Raw genomic sequence first — 20968 nt, 5'->3', positions numbered from 1 at the left:
GGATAAGAGTTAATATAATATATATGAATAAGAGTGCGAAAAGAGCTTTGCCAGCAAAAATACAACTTTATTTGAGGTTGAAAATTTAACTTAGGACATTAAAACAGCACATGGTTCTGCCTCAGTGTATCAGCCTCAGTGTATCATATAGGCAACATACACACAAAGACACACACACTCAGAGACACACACAGAAACACTCTCACAGACACACACACTCAGAGACACACAGACACACACACACCCTGACACACTCTCACAGACACACACACTCACAGACACACACTCACAAACCACAACATAACAATCTGAAAGTCTTGTAGGTGAATGCTAACCCGATATGTCCAGTGTTATGACTTACAGTAGTTAGCATTAGCATATAATCAAAGTATCAACACCTTTGATTACAATGACAGATGATGATGTTACAAAGATGTTTATATCTGCAAACCTTAAACTTTAAACCCAAAATGGTAAACGTAATCGTCCAAGATTGCGTACTATTCAGCCCACTTTGAACAACTATTTACGCAAACCTAAACTTTGTGTAAACTTCCAGCTAAAACAATGAGTCAACATTTACATGCAGTAGTCATGACATCCTCTACATTTAAACATTTCAATACTTAAAACCACAAAAAAAGTTTTTTAGTTAGACGACCCATCAAAAAATGTTTTTGTTTTTCACTTTTTATCTTGTCTCCTATTTCTTTCGATAAGTTTATAACACAAACTCATGAAATATACACTAGCCTCTAAAATACACCCACCCATCCATCCATCCATCCATCCATCTATCCATTCTATTTCTGCTTATCCTACACAGGGTCATGGGGAACCTAACATACTAATTCACACACTATGGACAATTTAGAGATGCCAGTCAGCCTATAACTCATGTCTTTGGGCTGATGGGGTACCTAACCAGAGTACCTAGAGGAAACCCCCAAAGGGAGAATACACAAACTCTGCACACACAGGGCAAAAGTATTGCTTCGAGCAATAAAAAGAAAAAACTTTTAAAAAGAACTCTAGAGTGTGCAATTTCAGCTGATTCCACTGAGTAATAATCAATAAATTTAAATATTTTTCCCCAAAAATGAAAATATACATTGTTTATACATCTACTTCACTCAGTTTTTTTTTAATTTTTTTTTTTTATCAAAGTTCGTTAACAATTCTCATTTGCTGACTTCATTTAGCAGCAAATATATTAACAGTATAAAATATTTCCCATAGCATGGCTCTGAAAAAATACTCCAAAAAAAAACAAAAAACAAAGTCACACATATATTTACACATAGGAACACACCACACGATGAAAAATAATTTACAGTCAGTAGATTATGTTACTTTGTCCTTTAGACTTGTCAGCAGATAACATCTCTCTGTCTAACTGTATGTTTATATGCTACATTCTTAAATGTCGATGTTGAGCTTCGGAAAAGAGGGTTTGTGCCCTGCAAAGGAAAATATGCAAATGTTAAAGAATAAATGAGTAAATACAATTTATTAGAAATAAGACATTTTCGTTCCAACATTTCAAAATAAATCATGAATTACTTACCGATTGCCATTTTGCTTTTGTTCTCTCTGCCTCAAACTTAGCAACCTCCTTTTGGTCGTGGACATATATAAAAAGCTTCCAAACCACCGCAAGTATAATGCCAATAGTGAGTACAGACATACAAACACCCAGAGCGATCATGGCGATATTTAGAGGCTTAGGGCAATCTGCAAGACATACACACAAGCACACTTTTTAACAGTGACCCATATGAGCATATTTTTATTATTATATTTTTATTATATTTAACTGGCTTATTGTAAATGACACCCTCTGCAGTTTCTCCAATTATGGATGTGCACACTCACTGGTCACTTTATTAGGACTTCCTGTATACTTGTTCATTTATGCAATCATAAACCATCTCCTGGGATTTTTTCCTAGTAAAAAGAGTTTACACAGAATGCTGCAAAACAAAAACAGCTTTTCTGCTCACCACTGTGGTTAAAAGTGATTATTTCCTATCAGCTTGAACCAATCGACCTCTCTTATCAACAACCTTTTTTATTTCCAGAGTTTCCACCAACAGAACTTGTTTATTGCACCATTCTGTATAAACTTTAAAAACTGTTGTGTTTGAAGTTTCCAGGACATCTGCAGCTTCTCAAATACTCAAACTAGCCCATCTGATACCAAAAGCATTCTTTTCCCTATTCTGATGATTAAATGATGATCACATGATTAAAGTGGACGGTGAGTGTATATCCTGGTGTTGTTATAATTTGTTAATAACATTAATAAAGTTCCTTGCTCTGCCTTCTTTAATGTATGGACAGTTTTATGACTACTGCTAGCACCTACTGCAACACTTAGTTACAAAAGCTTAGTTTTCTCTGTGTTTCTGAGTTAGTGTGTTCACGTGTGGTTAGTTCAGTTGAGGCTTATTCAGTGAGGCTTACGTGAGGCTTATTCAGTTCTTCCGACAAATATCAGTGCACTGGTTTCTGGTGGGAAGTTTTGCCACATTTGTTTCAATGTCAACTTCTTTAAAATCTGTATGCCCAGATTCACTTCTGCTTCTTATTTAGTAAGCTTGGCTTAAAGCAGCTGCCAAATGGAAATGGTAATGGTAATGATAGGGTGAGCAAATGAGATGAGAGGATGCTTACCAAGCCTGAGCTTGTACACAGTGCTGCCTTTTTCACCACCGACTAATGTGAAGGAGATCAGACATTCGTTCTCACTTCGGAGAGCACACAACACTGCGTGGCTCTCATCTATGTCTAAAAGAAGAAAAACATTGTGTTTGTGAGTTATTAATTACAAAAGACAAACATAAGACAAAGCAAACAGGCTATAGCTATTAACTCTGCAACTTTCTGCAGAGTCAATAGCTACACACCTCCAAACTTTGTGTGGTTTTCAGATTAGCTCAATGTGCGTAAAGAGCTTCATGGTATGGGATTCCATGGCTGAGCAGCTGCATCCCAGCCTTACATCACCAATTTCAATGCAATGCGTCAGATGCAGTGGTGTAAAACACACCGCCACTGGACTCTAGAGCAGTGGAAAGGTGTCCTCTGGAGTGATGAATCACGCTTCTCTGTCTGGCAAACCGATGGATGCGTCTGGGTTTGGCGGTTGCCAGGAGAAGAGTATTGCCTAACTGCATTGTGCCGTGTAACCTTTGGTGGGGGGAGGATTATGGTGTGGTGTTGTTTTTCAGGGGTTGGGCTTGGCCCCTAAGTTCCAGTGAAATGAACTCTTAATGCTTCAGCTTACCAAGACATTTTAGACAATTTCATGCTCCCAACTATGTGGGAACAGTTTGAGGATGGCCCCTTCCTTTTCCAACATGACTGCACACCAGTGCACAAAGCAAGGTCCATAAAGACATGGATGAGCAAGTTTGGTTTGGAGGAAGCAAATTGGTCTGCACCGAGTCCTGACCTCAACCCGACAGAACACCTTTGGGATGAATTAGCGCGGAGACTGCAAGCCAGGCCTTCTCGTCTAACATCAGTGCCTGACCTCACAAATGCGCTTCTAGATAAATGGTCAAACATTCCCAAAAACACACTCCTAAACCTTGTGAAAAGCCTTCCCAAGTTGTCCCGAGTTGAAGCTGTTATAGCTGCAAAGAGAGGGACAACTCCATATTAAACCCAATGGATTAAGAATGGGTTGTCATTAAGGCAGACCTCCAAAAGCATTTGGCAATATAATGTATTATGGTATGCGTATTAAGTCATGACATTATTTAATGCATTATTTTACATGAACAAACAAGGTATTGCATCATTTATATACCAGTAATAACTAACAAAAAACACTTTTCTTTTAGTAATAATAAACCAAATAAGACCATTTTGAACTAAGACCATAATTAAAATTCTGATGCTAATATTAATATTGATGTTAATTATCAAATGTTACAACTGAGGCAAGCTCCACTATGTATACATAGAGACCAGAGTTCACCAAAGTTCAGCTGATCAACTTGTAGGAACATGCTGTAATTTATGTAAGGAATAAACTGTGACAGACGTTTTATGATAGGAAAATATTCAATGTTAGGACAGTGGGATTTGCATGTGCCTCTTACAAGCAAGTTATTTTCCAGGGATGACTTATATTTGATTTTTCACCACAGCAATTTTCCAACAATTACAATTCTTAATTTATCAATGAACATTGTGCTCTTTAACCATTTAAAACCCTCTCACTCTCTCTCACTCATTTTCTACCGCTTATCCGAACTACCTCGGATCACGGGGAGCCTGTGCCTTGTGCGTATCTCTGGCGTCACCAGGCATCAAGGCAGGATACACCCTGGATGGAGTGCCAACCCATCACAGGGCACACACACACTCTCCTTCACTCACGCAATCACACACTACGGACAATTTCTCCAGAGATGCCAATCAACCTACCATGCATGTCTTTGGACCGGTGGAGGAAACCGGAGTAACCGGAGGAAACCCCAGAGGCACGGGGAGAACATGCAAACTCCACACACACAAGGCGGAGGCGGGAATCGAACCCCCAACCCTGGAGGTGTGAGGCGAACGTGCTAACCACTAAGCCACCGTGCCCCCCCCCCCCATTTAAAACCATTATATTATATAACCGCTAATATTTGTTATATATATATATATATATATATATATATATATATATATATATATATATATATACAGTATCACTCAGGACATTAATATATTTAAATAGATACAATAGAATACTTTATTGACATGCATTAGGTCATCAGTTTCATGGTAAGAGGAAAGAGTTCTCAACTTTTCAGACTTCCAGTGAAGTCCCCCCCAGATGACTGGCAGTGTTTTGTGTCTCTGCAATATATGTCTCAGTTGGAAACTACTGATACAGCTTCACACACTGTGTTTTCTGCTACAGACTGAGGGCTCTTATAACGGCCTGTTCTTGTCAAGACACTTGATGGGCTTGTATTCACTGAGGCCCAACAAAAGCTCAATAGCATGAGTGGCTTGTACATCTTTGTTAAGTGTCAAAAGGTCTAATTTATAGCATGTGTATCTGTGTGTAACTTAAATGATATCTGGAAAAACTCAGAAAACTGTCACAGTGTTTTTTTTTAACCTCTATTCATATCAAGTTAGCTATTGTGACTTCCACAAAGAACAGTGCAGTTCATGGAGTTCGTTTTACGTCAAGTTTGTCACGTGTGTTATGTGTTATAAATAGCTCGTTGCACAGTTATAGTGAGAAATTGTGTGCAAGTAAACCTTTGAATCCTGAAATCCTGTGCAAGTAAACCTTTGAATTATATTTCAAAGATATGTACAAATTTAAAAAACAGAATAAAAAGATTACTATTTAGGAGTAGGAATAGATGTTGTATGAAATGATAAAAAGATGAAACGAAAAGCCGTTGTACACTGACCTGTAGAATTGGTGACAGTGGTATGAACAGTGTTACACTTATAGGCACACTCTTCGGAGGGTTCATCAGTTTTCAGGTAACACTCCACACAAGACCTATGATAGACACACACACATGCACGCCAGATTTATCTCAAGAGAAAGATTGTTTTAGTGTTTGTTGAATGAAGAAACATTCGGACACTTTTCTTGTGTGAACGCATCTTCCTGTCTTATTCTTTGCCCCTTTCTAACATTGCTGGACTTTAAGAAAGGGGAAAGGAGCCCCCCTTTGTATGATGTGTTTTCACCTTGTTTCTGATCAAATGGAACATGAGACTGAAACATACAGTACACACAGATACTGTATGTTGTTCAATTGTGTGTATTTAATAGCCAGTAGTACAAAAAATATACAGGACAAAACATTCAGTTAATGTTCAAATCAAATGCATGTGTGAGAAACAAGGACTAAATTCAGTGACTTTGACCATGTATATCATTAATATTGCATGATATTTTTCCAGTCTTCAGCTGTCCAATTTAGGTGAACCTGTGCCCTTATGTTGTTGTAGCCCATCTGCTAGATTCGCTGATGTGCTCTGAGATGCTCTAGCTCAGCACGATTGTAAAGAATGTTTTTTAGGAACGCTTGTTCCTAATAAATTGGCTGGTGAGTGTATACAGTATGCATGTATACATTCATAAACACATAATGAGAGATAGACAAATATATTTGCTTTCTTGAAGTACAGTGTTTTTCTATGTAAAAAAAAAATAGGTGTATATACCTGGTTGAGCTACAGACATCTCCACATGTAGCGCACTTCTCACACTTATCCCCTGAAGCTCCGGGAACAGAACACTCGCACTTCCCACATACACACTTTCCACGGCCGCTGCAGACTGTCCCATCCGCTGACTCACAGGTGTGTGTGCTTGTGCTGCAGTTGCAATATTCGCCTGTCCATCCCTCATGACACACACACTCACCACAGTCGCACTCTCCATGACCTGAGCACAAACACACACAAACACAGGTACAGATTTATTGCTATGGTTTTGAAATATATCCACATTGTTACTTATAAATTACTCAAGGTTGTAACTTCTACAGGTTTGTTATTACGTCCAGTTACTCATACTGATTCTTTTTGTGCTTTTACAGGATGTCTGATTCACTTAAATTGCATTCCTGTAATATAATCCTGAAACCATTGCCCCTCTTCTGTATAATACAACCTGCTATATGAGTCACCTTATCCTTTTAAGGTTACAACCTTAGAAGAGATTTAATTCAAAGATTCACTAACAAGGAATTGTTTAAGTAAATAAATTTAAAAAAAAAGTTATGTTGCATGTTTCTTGACCTCGATTACCATTGTGTGGCATTACAAAAAAAAAGTCTAGCAAGGAGAGAGAAGAAAATAAATTACCACCAAAAGAATTAAGAAAACAGCAAGGCAAAAGTCTAGCATGAGCGCCACAAGTAATAAGTATTACTACAAACTGACCCTAGCTCTGTCTTCTTGTTTTGTACTTGCAGGTCAAAGTCCATCTAGATAAAGTTGGCACAAAGTAAAAGTAAACATTATGAGATACAGGTGCGTCTTTTACTTCCTACATCATTTCCTTTTTTTCCAGCAGATAATTATATTCGTATTTGGACTGACCACTATTTCACTTTAGCTGAAATAGCAGAATATAATAGGTTTCAGGTGTTAGAAGGGGTTAGACACTACAATGTGTTGAGGCAAATGTATACCATACGTCATTTAAATATACAGTATACATTTCATGATATATCTCATAATGAAATATATATATGAGGCCATTTGATGAGGTCATTAAATTTATACAAATGACTTAATATTGCTTGGATTATTGTGTCAAAAGTTGCTTATTTTTAATAAAAATGGAAATGTTTAACGTAATACTATTAAGTCCACAACGTGATAAACTACGTGTGCAGTTATTAGAGTGCAGTCACAGTTGAAGGTGATTTAGGCAAAAGGAGTAGTGTGAAACGTGATGTGCAAATCAGGGGGAGGAAATAATACGGAAATGAGATTTGTGCTTATTTCTCTTGATAGTCGTTAGGAGACTCTCGGAAGCGTAACAAAAACTGAACCGAAAAGAAAATGTAGATTAAAGCCATTCATTTAAGCTGTTTAAAATATACTGTGAATATAAAACAGGAAGAGGAAAAGAGTACAGATTTTCATCAGAGGTGTAAATGATCATCTGTATTAATAAGAAAGTCAGTCATAGTTTTAAGACAATTTCTTATTGTGCAAACTTAATTATTAAGAAGGTAAAAAAGACGTGTTGTATCAAGTACTTGAGCAGAATGAATATATTTTATTGACACTTTCCTGTATTATGCACCCTTAGGAAGAAACTCTGTGAATGACTTAAATAATATAAACTATGATACTTTCATGCATTTAATAAAGCAATTTAATAATATTCTATTTATGTGCTAGTCATCATAATAGAAATGTCAAACTTCACTTTGTGACCAAATAAAATCTGTGTTACAAACATACATGTCTTACAAGTTGCTATAAATTGATCTTTGGCAATTTTTTATTGCAGAGTGTGACCATCCTTATATAAGGATCCTTCCTTATATAAAGGGGTATCAGGGCACCTCGCTCTATCTCTAACATTCAAAACTCTAATCAGCTCTCTACGCTTTCATATACATGCTTAGTGATGACGTGAACTCAACTGGACAGATTCAAGAACGAAGAATCTTCCTGCTAGCATTCTTTCTATATTGTAAATATACAGATCCTGATACAGTCTGTGCTACTGAATAATCAACACTCTCTGCCAGCTGCTTGGCAGAACTGGGACGCTGAGCTAAATGTATCCTTAACTCCCTGCATAAAACATTAATGTGGGTGTTAAGACTGCATGTAATTACCAGGGTGTTTTTGTTTCATTAACGTTCTGTCGAGTGAGAGATCACATAGACTCCTCCCTACACACTCTGGTATATTGTGCTTTCTGTTGAATCTCTCTGTTTTTTTTTTCCATTGCTCCTGTTACTGACCTCCACACAGCTTCCCTCTGAATCGGAGGCAGGAGAAGTTGTCGCACTCGCAATATTTTCCATACAGGAGCCCGAAGCTGGATGGGTTGCACACACACTGGCCGCAAAAGCACTCGCCCTGGCCGCTGCACACTTCTGCACCATCGTGGGCCCTGTACAAGTATCACAATTCATTAAGTGAATGTATGTGGTAAATGTACCAGCAGTAACAGGTTATCTATCGGTGACCCTTCTCACCTGCAGTCAATGACTTGACCTTTTTCCTCTGCACACTCACACCTGGGGCCTACGAACCCAGGGTCACATATACAAGTACCACACTCCAGAGCTCCTCGTCCTGCATTGCAGTGTGTGCTGTTCAGCTCAGGGGTCCTCTGGCAATCACACAAACACAGTGGCTCCAGTTCCACCTCCAGTGTGTCCTGGAAACCCACGGGCCGCAGTGAGAAATGATGTGGAGCGTCCAGGCAGCTGTCCAGCTCCACCGTCACATTAAAAAACACCTGAGAGGGGAATATTTTTCCTTTATGTTCACAGAAACAGAATGCCTGCTTGTCTGATTAGATATAAAATGTTAAGCAAAACTTTCTGCGCTTCTCCCACTACAGCATATTCTAATACTCCTTGACTACTCAAGGACAATTAAGGTCTTCATTTCCCCAAATTAACATTCACTAATGACAGATGGAGGAGAATTATTTTTCTGTTGTGTTACACTTCTATTTAGTCTGATATAGAAATAACTGAGAACTCACTGTGTCTCCAACTTTGACATTTGAGCAGTGTTTAAGCCCAGGATGGACTGTACCATCTGGACAGAAAGCTGTGAAGGAAATCTGGAGATTTTCAGTGTCCCCCAGAACCTCCATCTCAATCTCGGACCTCAACTCCTAAAAATCCAACACACCAGACACCTCACACCAGGAATCCAAAATGTATTATTTGAATTAAAAATTAAAACAGCTAATCTGTCCTTTATATGTATATATGCATATGTATATACAGGTACAGGATGAAAAAGTCACATAAACACAATAAATGCTGTTGAAAAGCCCCACTTAGTAGGAAAGAGATGCAGAAAAGCCACACTCTCCCCTAGACCTTTATTTATTCAAGTGACAATAAAGTGTGACACTGTTATAGACACAGACACAAAGACAGGACACCCGGTCTCAATAATGAGTCAGGGTCCTAACAGATGGGATGAAGCAAGTTATTAGAGAGGAAGAAGGAATGAGGGAGTGGGGGATGAAGGAACAAAAATTTTAAGATCAAACAGCCTAGAGAAGACAAGTGCAGACATGCTCTGTGAACGTTAAGACTCAGACAAATAGAAGGAAAGAGAAGAAGCACGAAAGATGGAAAAACCAGTGAGCACCTGAATAATGAATGCACCCACATTCACCTATATGAAAAAATATATTCATTCAAGTCCAAGTGCTTCATGACTCGAGTTCCCTTTGCACATTGTATTAACAACAAGTTTTCTATTGCAGTATTGTGGTTCTGGAAGTCAACACGACTACTAAGATTTCTAACACACCAGACTGAGACTGCGAGTTTGAATACCTTGCTTATTAACTGAGTGTTACAACCTTTTACCCTGATACCCCTAACCTGTTGCAACACAGTTAAGAAAGGTATCTAGCCAAATACAAAGAGCTACTGTACCTTATATGCAGTCAAGATCAGTTCAAGAATGTTCCGGGAATCATTTTCCAACACACCCACAGTTGCGCCAGGAATTAGATTTGCATAGCTCTGTTTCAAAATGGGCAAACAAAAAATCCACATAAAAACAATCACTTTATTGTGGAATGAAGAAGGTAGGTATCTAGATACCTAAAGTAAGCATAAGACAGCTTAGAAAGAAAGAATTTTTTCTCATCAATGATGTGATCTTGTTTGAGCATGTCGAAAACAAGACTTAATAAGGCATACAAACGCAACATGTATATAATCTTCAGTGATACATGGAACTTATCCTCAGGATAGACAACCTTTTACCTCTGCGCTGTGTGCTTCGTTGTAAACACAAAAAACCTGATCTTGATCTCACCTCGTAGGTTTGTCTCTGATTTTCTGTCACTGCGAATAGGAGGAGGATGTTGTTTTCCACCAGCTTGTCTATAAGCTGTCCTAAAGTTGGATACTCCTAAGCAGGACAAAGAATCATAACCATGTAATGTCTGAATAAGAAGTAAATGTTATATATTTTATTGTGTTTATATATTATCATCATCAATTTTCACGTTGACAGTTTAGGTGAATATAGGCTTCACCTTACCAAGTGGTCTGCCATGGAATACTCATTGTTGCTGTCAAGGTGGCATTGTCCATCATTAGGAATGACGATGCCAGCCATTTTGCTGTCCATCCCAAAATGAGAATCTGCATCACTTGCAAAAACCAGCAAGCGCATGGAATCATTCCGCCACCCAATCTTATCCTATCGGAAGTATGTTTTTATTAGACACAAAAAAGATTCCTTTTAGAAGAGCAAAGGCCCAGTGTGTCCAGTGCATGTGTGGGATTAAAAAATGCCTCACCCCACACACTGCTGCCTGCATGATGGCATCAAAGCCGCACTCTGGAATGTCATTGTTTGCTGAGACGCGTTGTTCAGAAACGATTTTTTTAAACTGGTCCGTACTGCTTGTCAAAGGAAGGACATGTTTGTATCCGAATGTGGGCAGGCAGACATTATCTACACTTCTGTAGAACAAAATAATGCCATACTAATGAAATATTCTTTTTAATCTTCATCGGGTGCATATTGCATAGAATCAAGGTGGTTCTATAAAACATAGTTATTGTAAAATGAAACAATCAGCTTAATAAGCAGTTAATAAGCTATAGGAACAATTACCTGCAGGGGTTCGCCAGCTCCTCTGGAGTAATTTTAATGTATGGCAGAACTGGCTTCTCCACAAACGAACCAAATCCCAATCGAAAATTACTTGTGAGGCTTGCCATTTCTTTGGAAAGAGTCGACCCCAGGTTTATGATGCTTTGCAGATCATCAGTCATCGAAGCTGAGAGGTCCATAAGATAATAGATATCAACTGGATGGTCTTCTGATTGTTGTACTTTTACTTGAAAGTTCACTTGGGCTCCTGGTGTAGAAAGGGAGAAACGGAAACTTCACATACTAAAACTCTTAAAGCAGGTTCTTATGCTTCTTTTGCCAAAGCCTGAGATATAATGATTTTCATTTAGTATATAAAGTAGATAATGCTAAAAACATATTATCTTAATAACTGCTCATTTTGTGTCCAAACAGTGAAAGTGTTTACTAAATGTCTTTGTATTTATTATTATATAAAATGCTAAGTCTAGACTTCCTCTTAGCTTCTAAAGGAAGAAAAATTATACTCAAAGCTCCATGGTTGCCAATTTGATCCTAAACTTGGATTGTTGTCTGCATGGGTTCCTCTGAAATCTTTGCTTTACACCCACCTCGCAAAAACATGCATGTATCTACTATGACGAGTTGCCGGTAAGCCATAATGCTTGTACATGGTGGCCTATATATTAATGTGTATATTTTTCTTTTAATGGGTTCAGAACTGTTTAAATCTGCATTTTTTGTAAATTCACCTGGCCGAAGTCTGAGTGTCATCCTCTGTGGTGAAATGTAGGACACATTAGTGGAGCCTGCACTTTTCCCTAACGGCCTGTCAGCCAGAAGCTCCATAGTGTTCACTGGGAACTGCATGAACTCTTGCGGACATCCCTGTAGGAGAAGGTCCTCACGCGTACCGCAGCGCTCGCTCACCACTAAAGAATCTGTGAAATTCTGTTGACAAGTAAAAATTATGTAATTGCATTGCTGCACAAACATCAGTTCATTGTATTCCATTTTTCATTTTTTGACAAAAACAGGCCTTAATATCACCCATGAAATTAAAACATTAGTGTGAAATATCTTAAATAATCTTCTATATATAATAGATGGACTGAATTGTTTCATCTCAGTCTGCACATTTGTTAATGTTATTGTTAGCATTATTATCAATGTATATGTGTTAATGTTACTGCTGCTATTATCACCATTGCTTATTTGTAATCAAACTGTTAACATTACTACTTTTATCATGCAGTTGCACTCAGTTTGCACGTTACTCTACTACTATGCACATACATCTACATTTCCATGTATAGATGTACATAGTGCATATTTCTAGTAGTCTTTATTTCTATTCCTGCAGCCTAGGTTTATTTATTATGTTTGTGTGTATGCATGTTTGTGTTGCATGAGTCTTGCATTCACTGCACACAGCAAAGAAAGAAATTCATTGTACAGGGAAACCTCAAACCTCACTGTGCATATGACAATAAATGTTATAATAATAATAATAATAATAATAATAATAATAATAATAATAATAACAGCAACAACAACAACAATAACAACAACGATAATAACAACAACAACAACAACAACAATAATAATAATAATAATAATAATAATAATAATAATAATAATAATAATCTATATATACAAAGTTATTTAAAGGAATGGCTTTTAGTTGAACAAAATTCTTTATGTGACACTTCACAATGGTGATTATTTATTTATTTATTTATTTTAAACTAAAGGAGGTGGTACTCCTTAAATCGATGATGCTGTGTTTAAAGTCTATTACAGAAATAGCAGTAAACCAGAGGTGCAGTGCGCGTACCTGTAGAGAGCACCACGCGCACTGCGGCCCCAGCTGCACGCACTCGCCGCACGTCCGCGCGCCTTCCGCCCCACAGCTGCCTGAACACCAGAGTTGCACAAACAAAAAACTGTGGCACTGCGGTTCATTTCTGTCACGAAACTCAACTTTCTCTACCCAGACTGATCAAATGAACCCTTTCATTGCCCTTCAAATTCATGCACTATACAATGTCTTTGATACTGACAAAAAAAAAACAAATAAAACTGCTGGGACGAATCCAGCATTATATTCTTAAAAACAGATATCTGAATTATAATTCAGATATCATAATCTAGAATTGATAATAATCAGATTATAATCTTGCACATAAAAAGATAAAAAGTTTTTTCCCTTAAATTCAGGGCTGTGTTTATTTCTATGCTCTGGCACGCGCTGTGTGTGATGACAAAACATTAGCAAGACCGGCAATAATAAAGCAATGGGATGAAGATGAAGGGGTAATTCAATGGTTAAACACCAAAACAGCTCATCTACAATGCAAAGCTTGTACTTTACAGTTAATCAAACAAGATAAAGTGTCTTACCTTCTACTGCACTAAGCCAGTAGTGAAGAAAAAGGATCAGTAAAACAATCCCCATTAGTCCTCAAGGTTGCTGTATAGGTGAGAAATGGTGACAAGTCGAGTTCTTATCGTTTTGTGAAGGAATTAACCAGGTTATAGGAAAAGCTAGGCTAAGTGGGTGAAGTGGATGACGCTGGAATACGCAGGTACTTCTGTCTCACCTGGAGGGAAGTATAATGTGGGCAGGATCTGTTTGTTACCTGGCCGCACTTCCGCCCAGGTGAGACAGCGCGAGAAAGAGATAAAAAGCTCGAGCGCGACAAAAAAAAAAACCCCCAAAATTAAAAAAATTAAATTGTAAAATAATTTTACATGAGGTTATAAAACAAAATAAATAATAATAAATATAATCGATTACAAACGATTACAAACAATAATCAGTAATAACAGTATAATGATTAGTAGTTGTGCGTGTGTGTGTGTGTGTGTGTGTGTGTGGGGGGGGGGGGGGTATTTATTATTGTTTTTCTTGTTGAAGTTTCTGTTGTTGGTATAATTATTATTGTTGTTGTTGTTATTGTTGTTGTTTTTATTGTTAATTAAACATATATAGTGTGCGTGTTTTTTTAAAACCCTGAAATAAACTTATATTCATAAAAAGAAATAAACATTTGCTCATGTTTATAGTAGCATGTTATTCAATGAACATTGATTACAACATCATTAGTAGTAATAATAATGATTGCTATCTCATTACATGATTTTTTTTATTTTTTTTTTATATTTAGCTGTAATTTCTGTAGCTGGCAAAGTAGCTTGGGAATTTACGTCTGGGAAACCTGCATGAATTCTCACTTCCTTATCTTCAGAAACCTGAGACCTAGGAATTGAATGTGGTTGGTCTCATGCTATGAAGAGTTAAGAGTTAAAGTTATAGTAATTTGTTTTAAGGTTATAGTAAAGTTTTACTGTCACACTAGTCTCAACTAGTATATGAAAGTGTGATGAGTAAAGGCTGATGTAATGCATAACATGTTCAGGTTCACCTGCAGAGCTACTATAAGATATACCGAAGCAGCAAACAGATGTTTTGCACACAGGTGAAGCTCAGATGATCCTCAGGCAATGACCTTCAAAAGCCTACTTTAGACCCATGTCAACCTCAGAACTCCTTATCTATTGTCAGTTGATGTTTATTAAAATTATTCATGAATATTGATTTGTCCAGTTTTTGGTTACATGTGTAATTGTAATGAATTGTTTACCATTTCCATCCATTTGTTCAAACGTTCATCTGTATTGAGATTGGGCCGGCCTGTTGTCTGACTGACCTAATGACCTTTAACACTAGAATCTAAGATGGAAGATGTAAATAAACATGATTACCACAGTGAGTTTTTTTAATCAGATTAAAATAGTCAGATTTAAGAGTTTACAAGGCTATTTGTTCCTATTTATTGAATTATTTCATATCAACAGCAAACCCTTTTTTGATCTGACTGAGATATCATTCTTATTGCATACAGATTATTTGAATGCATGGTATAAACTCACTGAAAGTCGGTTCATCTCATGGTATAAACTCACCTCATCGGTCAAGAGTGAATTTAGTCAAGGTGATACAAGGTTTACTGAAGTCTGGAAAAGCACGCTACCAGAAATATATACTGGGAATTTACAGCATTATCGCAAACTATGCAACATTTCCAATGTTTGCTGATGTGATACAGTTTGGTTGGAGGGGCTTTTCTCCAAAGCTGACTAAGGCACATTCCATTCTGTATGGATGAGAACAGGTGTGTGTGACTCTGAGCCACACCTGACCGGGGCAGCCGTGAATCAGCGTGCTTGTCTGAGACTGAGCTCCAGTCCAATAAAGATAAAGCAACATTAATATTTAACATGACAAGTTTCTAGAATTTGATAGCAGCTCATTGTTGCTTTAATTCCAAAGAATGACAAAAACTTTAATGATTAACATTAGAAGTAGGAAACACACACCGAGTGCTAATAGAGATTGACCCGGAATCCTCTGATGCGCTATTTTTCATTTTATGAAAGACTACGACACAAAATATTAAATAGGAAAAGAACTACAGTGTGTGAAACGCATCATAAAGCTACCAGATTGCACATATAAGCAGCCTTTAATAATTTATAATATTTTTTTAATTTCTTCCATCTTTTCCTTTCCTTTCATCTTTCCTCTACTCTTTCAAATTTTTATCCTCCCCTTTAGTCTCTCCTCCATTCTCTTCTCCATGCCTCAATCCTTTCTTCTCAAAAAAAAATCATACTCTATGAACTCATTTCAAAATCCAACAAATGGCATGACATGGGCCTCTAATTTGATCAAATATAATTAAGTGTCATGATCCCTCTAAGGGTTACGTACCTCTGGGAGCCTCTTCGGCTACCATAGTGTCCAGGCTGCAAACTGGATCCGTGATTATGCACTGAAAACAGTGGAGTCTGGATCGACGAATGAGAAGCCGTCACGTGCAGCGTGTGAATGTCCTTCCAGAAAACAGTATGTGTTGGAGTAACACTAAACTTGGAGTATCAGAGCAGCTTTATGGAGCATGACGCTTCTCTCTCTCTTTCTCTCTCTCTCCCCTACTCACAAGCATGAGCGCACACACAGACACACACTCTCTCTCTCTCTCTCTCACACACACACACACACACACAGAATTCAGAGCCTTAAATGACAGCAGCAACTGTCTATCTACATGCACTCACACATTCAAAAGCTACTTTCATTATTGAGAGAGGGAGGTCATTGGAATGACAGTGAGTGTGTGAGAGGTGTGTGTGTGTCTTTCTCGTATGTCTTTCTCAGGGAACGTAGGCTGGTGGTTTAGGCTGTCTGGGTAAAAGCAGAACTGATTCTAATGGAACGTACAAGTCAGGTGTTTTTTTAGACCAATGTCTGGTCTCTTATGGTTAAAATGCATGGGTGTGTATGTGTGTGTGCATGGTTTCAATTGTGAGTTGTCTGCTTAAGTGTATCGCACTGATTCCTTTGAACATGCTGTTCAGGACTGACAGCGCCAGTGGATGAAATGTGAAATACAGAGCCAGAGAGGAAGAGACAGATAGATGTTACGTGAATGAAATGGATGCAGAGAGAAAGAGGAAAAGATGCATGCTAAAGAGAGAAGAGGATATATTCGGGTACTGTGATTGTCTGACGTGACACCTACACAGCTAACCACACACACGCACATGCACAATCAGGTGATCTATATGTCAACATGGTACGTAGGTGACTGGCTTAACCACTTTCACATTTAACCAGGTTTCAGAAGCTTTGGAAATCCTTCAAACACCACAAAAGTGCAATAAAATTAGCTCAAATGAATTCAGCCACATTTGATCATTATATGTCTTGGGGACATCTGTAACATGAGCTTGTAATGAGAAGGTTTAAATTTGCTCTGGTACATACCACATGCAGAAATCTATCTCACATACCTAACCTTCACCCTCCCACAGGGGAATATACCATGTGTCCCATCAGCTGTGAAGCTTTAGAGAAATGGAACTTCAGAGATGTGAGAAGTTGATATCTAACAATCAGAAGCTCCAGATCAGTGTGTGCTGAAGCTGCACACTGTAGAACCTGATGAATTACCTTCACTCCAATCAGTTATGAGTTATGAGCAACTGATTACCTTAAACTATAACATAAAGATTTGAGTTTAACATCTATGAAGTTCAATTACTTAAATACAACAACTCACTCACTCATCACCACCCCCCCCCCCAAAAAAAAAAAAAAAAAAAAAAAATTAATAAAAAGACTAAACAAAAAAAATATGCAACTAATATTTAAAGGTGAAGCATGAAAGTTAAGCATTATCACCTTTCAGTCACTTATCCGGACCTTTATTTAATATATTTAATATATATATATAATTCACAGATCAACATATTTAAATAAAGGAGTAAAAGAGGGTAAATTCTCCAACTCATTACACATTAGTATATTATTGTAGTAACATGAAAATTATATTGATATGTAACAGCTACATCAGGAAAAAAATGCCTTTTTGTTCACTCATTTGTTAAAAAACCTGAAATGATATTAAGTGAAGGAAGGGTTTTTTTGTCTAGGTTTATGCTTCGCTCATGACTGACATTTACAATGCTGCATCATAGACAGAACTGATATCAGACTTTGACTGTCCTTGCAATATCACCCACAACATCACTTTTTGACTGCATGCGATGTTTACAATGTTTAAGAAGTTGATTATTTTTTACTTGCTAAGAAAACTTTAGAAAACTAATTTAGTGTGGTGTATGTGCAATATGTCACTTTTTGATGGCATACATTGTTTTCTAGCATTTTCAGTTGCTTAGTGTGCATTAAAAACCAAACATACAAACAAACAGCATATTGTGTGTTGTGCTCATTTTATAATATGTAAGAGTTATCTATATCATTTTTCCACTGTATCCAGGTAGGAGTGTATAACTTGTAGAATAAGAATTTCATTATACAGATATTTAAACATCTGTAGGCACAAGACAATAAGGTTTGCAATCTGAAACTGTTATTTTTTGAGGAAATAAGCGATTAGCTCAAAGTGACGGTAATTTGCAATGCCTGCAGATTGACATGCATGATAATTCACCATGTCACATCATGTGCCAGGTGCATCAAGTCGTCTCAAACTGGTTTCTTGAACATGACACTAAGTTCAGTTTTCTTCCCACTCAGTGATCTGAATCCAGTAGAGGACTATTGGGATGTGCTAGAACGGGAGACTCACAGCAAGAAAGTTCACCTGAAAAATCTACAGCATTTAATCACGTGATGTAATCATGTCAACATGGACCAGAAACTTTGTGGAATCGATGCCACAAGAAATGAGGCTGCTTTAAGAACAAAGTGAGGTCAGTATTGGTATAGTGTTTCAAATAAAGCGTAAATTAAGATTCCAAGATTCCCAGCTGTGTTAAACATATAAATAAATTGCGAGGCACAAAATGGCTTACTACTACTACGGTGCTGTTGAATCTGATTGACTCAGAGTGGTTTAATTACTTTCCTAAAACAGCAGGTATGACATGAGTTTAGTGTGACATTTATATTAACATACAGTTTCTTTCTAATATGGTATCATTTGTATAATGGTAACTTACACAGGGAGTCTCTACAATATCTACATGAAATAATAAACAAAATAAAAAACAATATAGATTGTAATATTTATATAATGTGATATTTGATGGTGAATTGTTAATGCCTTATATAAAGAATCTCCACTGTAAGTAACAGTCAGTTTCATACTGACAGATTTTCCATTACGACAGGAGACTTAGAATGTCACCCACACACCCAAATCCCCTGGCACACACACACACACACACACACACACCTGTTAACATTGCAGGTTTTGTGACACTTATTGTGTTTATGTTTTTTCTAAGATATCTCTGTTTATTTTCCATCCCTGGGATGAACTCCAGGCTATACTGTACATTACCCCACGTAGGGTCATGTGGAGCCTGGAGTCTATCCCAGTGGACTTGGGACACACTGGACAGGGTGGCAATCCATCACAAGACACAATCACATACTATACACACACTAACAGACAATTTAGAAATGCCAATCAGCTCATGTATTTGGACTGGGGGAGAAAACCGGAACACCCGATGGGAAACCCCCCAGAGAGAACATGCAAACTCTAAGCACTCAAGGTAGAGGTGTGAGGCAAAGGTGCAAACGACTAAGCCAATCAAATATTGTCGGATGCTGTATAACATTATACTGTATATTTATATACTGTATATAGATATGTAAATATCGATTGCAGTAGTGTAGATTCCAGTACATAAAGAAATCACATAAAGGAAAACTGGTATTTATTCACAGAGAAATTCTTTTACAAAACAAACAGCAGTTACCTGTTAGCTACAGATAAGGAAGAAAAAACAAGGAAGGAAAGATTATTCAGGGAGATTTTTCTTGCCGCCGGCTTGCTGATTAGGGATAGGGATAGATATAGAGTATTTTAAATTTGAAGTTAATTATTTTAAATGAATTTTAAACTTTAATTGTATATATTCGTTTATTTATTTTTATCCTTGTTTTTCTTCTTCTTCTTCTTCTTCTTCTTCTTATTATTATTATTATTATTATTATTATATATTTCTTTCTTTCTTCTCTCTCTTCTGTTTCCATACTTCTGTAAAGCTGCTTTGAGATAATGGGAATTGTTAAAAGCGCTATACAAATAAATGGAATTGAATTGAAATTGAAAGATTGGTCACCGAACATACCTAGGTTTATTTACTGTTTATTTATTTAGTAATTTTTAAATAGATATCTATTCTGAAGTAGTTTGGTTAAATATAAAATGTATTTTGTGAAAACTTATACAGTGCATATTATATTTTCAGATATATTTAGGTTCCTGTCATATGTGTGTCTGGGGTCTGTGACAAATGAGTAACCGAGACACGTGTATGCACAAGCCCGTTTTTTTCAAGTAGGAAATTAGTGAGATCCCTGAGGACACACACAGATACTCACATACACACACACACACAGCACAAGCCCACATTTTTGAGCTAGGAATATCTCTGAGGGACGCACACTCATACACACGCACACATTCACAGACACATACAGTACATGCACACATATGTATATCTATACACACACACACACACACACTGTACATCCACACATATGTATATCTATACATACACACACTGTACACTGTACTGCAGTGTGTGCATGTGTATATATACATCTATACACATCTATACACACACGTACACACACACTGTACATGCACAAACATATATATACACACACACAGACACGCACACACACACTGCACATGCACAAATATGTATATCTATACACAGACACATACTGTACATGCACACATATGTATATCTATACACACACATGCATACACACACACTGTATACATACACACACAGCACAAGCCCACATTTTTGAGCTAGGAATATTTCGCACACTCACACACACATACTGTACATGCATACATATGTATATCTACTGTATACACAAACACACACACACTGTACATGCACACATATTTATATCCACACACACATACTGTACAAGCACACACACACACACACACACACTGTACAAGGCACATATGTATATCTATACACACACACAGTATATACACATGGTGCCTGCCAGTCTCTGGCATCAGCTTTTCTTAAGCTTGTGGATTTGTAGCTAAACCCCTGCAGGCTGCTATTACAA

The 20968-nt window shown here is 37.3% G+C and overlaps 1 protein-coding gene across 1 annotated transcript; it reads right to left on the bottom strand.

Annotated features, from left to right (window-relative positions):
* Positions 1-46: 46 nt before the first annotated feature.
* On the bottom strand, positions 47-16385 carry itgb6 (integrin, beta 6). Its single transcript, XM_060879007.1, has 17 exons — positions 16097-16385; positions 13723-13792; positions 13157-13236; positions 12072-12270; positions 11341-11587; positions 11021-11186; positions 10759-10920; positions 10531-10626; positions 10143-10232; positions 9227-9361; positions 8709-8974; positions 8472-8623; positions 6202-6424; positions 5433-5527; positions 2677-2790; positions 1568-1734; positions 47-1460 (listed from the first exon to the last, which is right to left on the bottom strand). Exons 2-17 carry the CDS (start codon positions 13775-13777, stop codon positions 1371-1373), a joined length of 2337 nt encoding a protein of 778 aa, XP_060734990.1. The 5' UTR covers positions 13778-13792; positions 16097-16385; the 3' UTR covers positions 47-1370.
* Between the last annotated feature and the right edge of the window lie 4583 nt (positions 16386-20968).

The sequence above is a fragment of the Tachysurus vachellii genome, chromosome 1 (genome assembly GCF_030014155.1).
Source record: "Tachysurus vachellii isolate PV-2020 chromosome 1, HZAU_Pvac_v1, whole genome shotgun sequence".
Taxonomy (NCBI): domain Eukaryota; kingdom Metazoa; phylum Chordata; class Actinopteri; order Siluriformes; family Bagridae; genus Tachysurus; species Tachysurus vachellii.
Note: the sequence above shows the minus strand (reverse complement) of the source record. Positions and strands in the feature narration are given on the sequence as shown.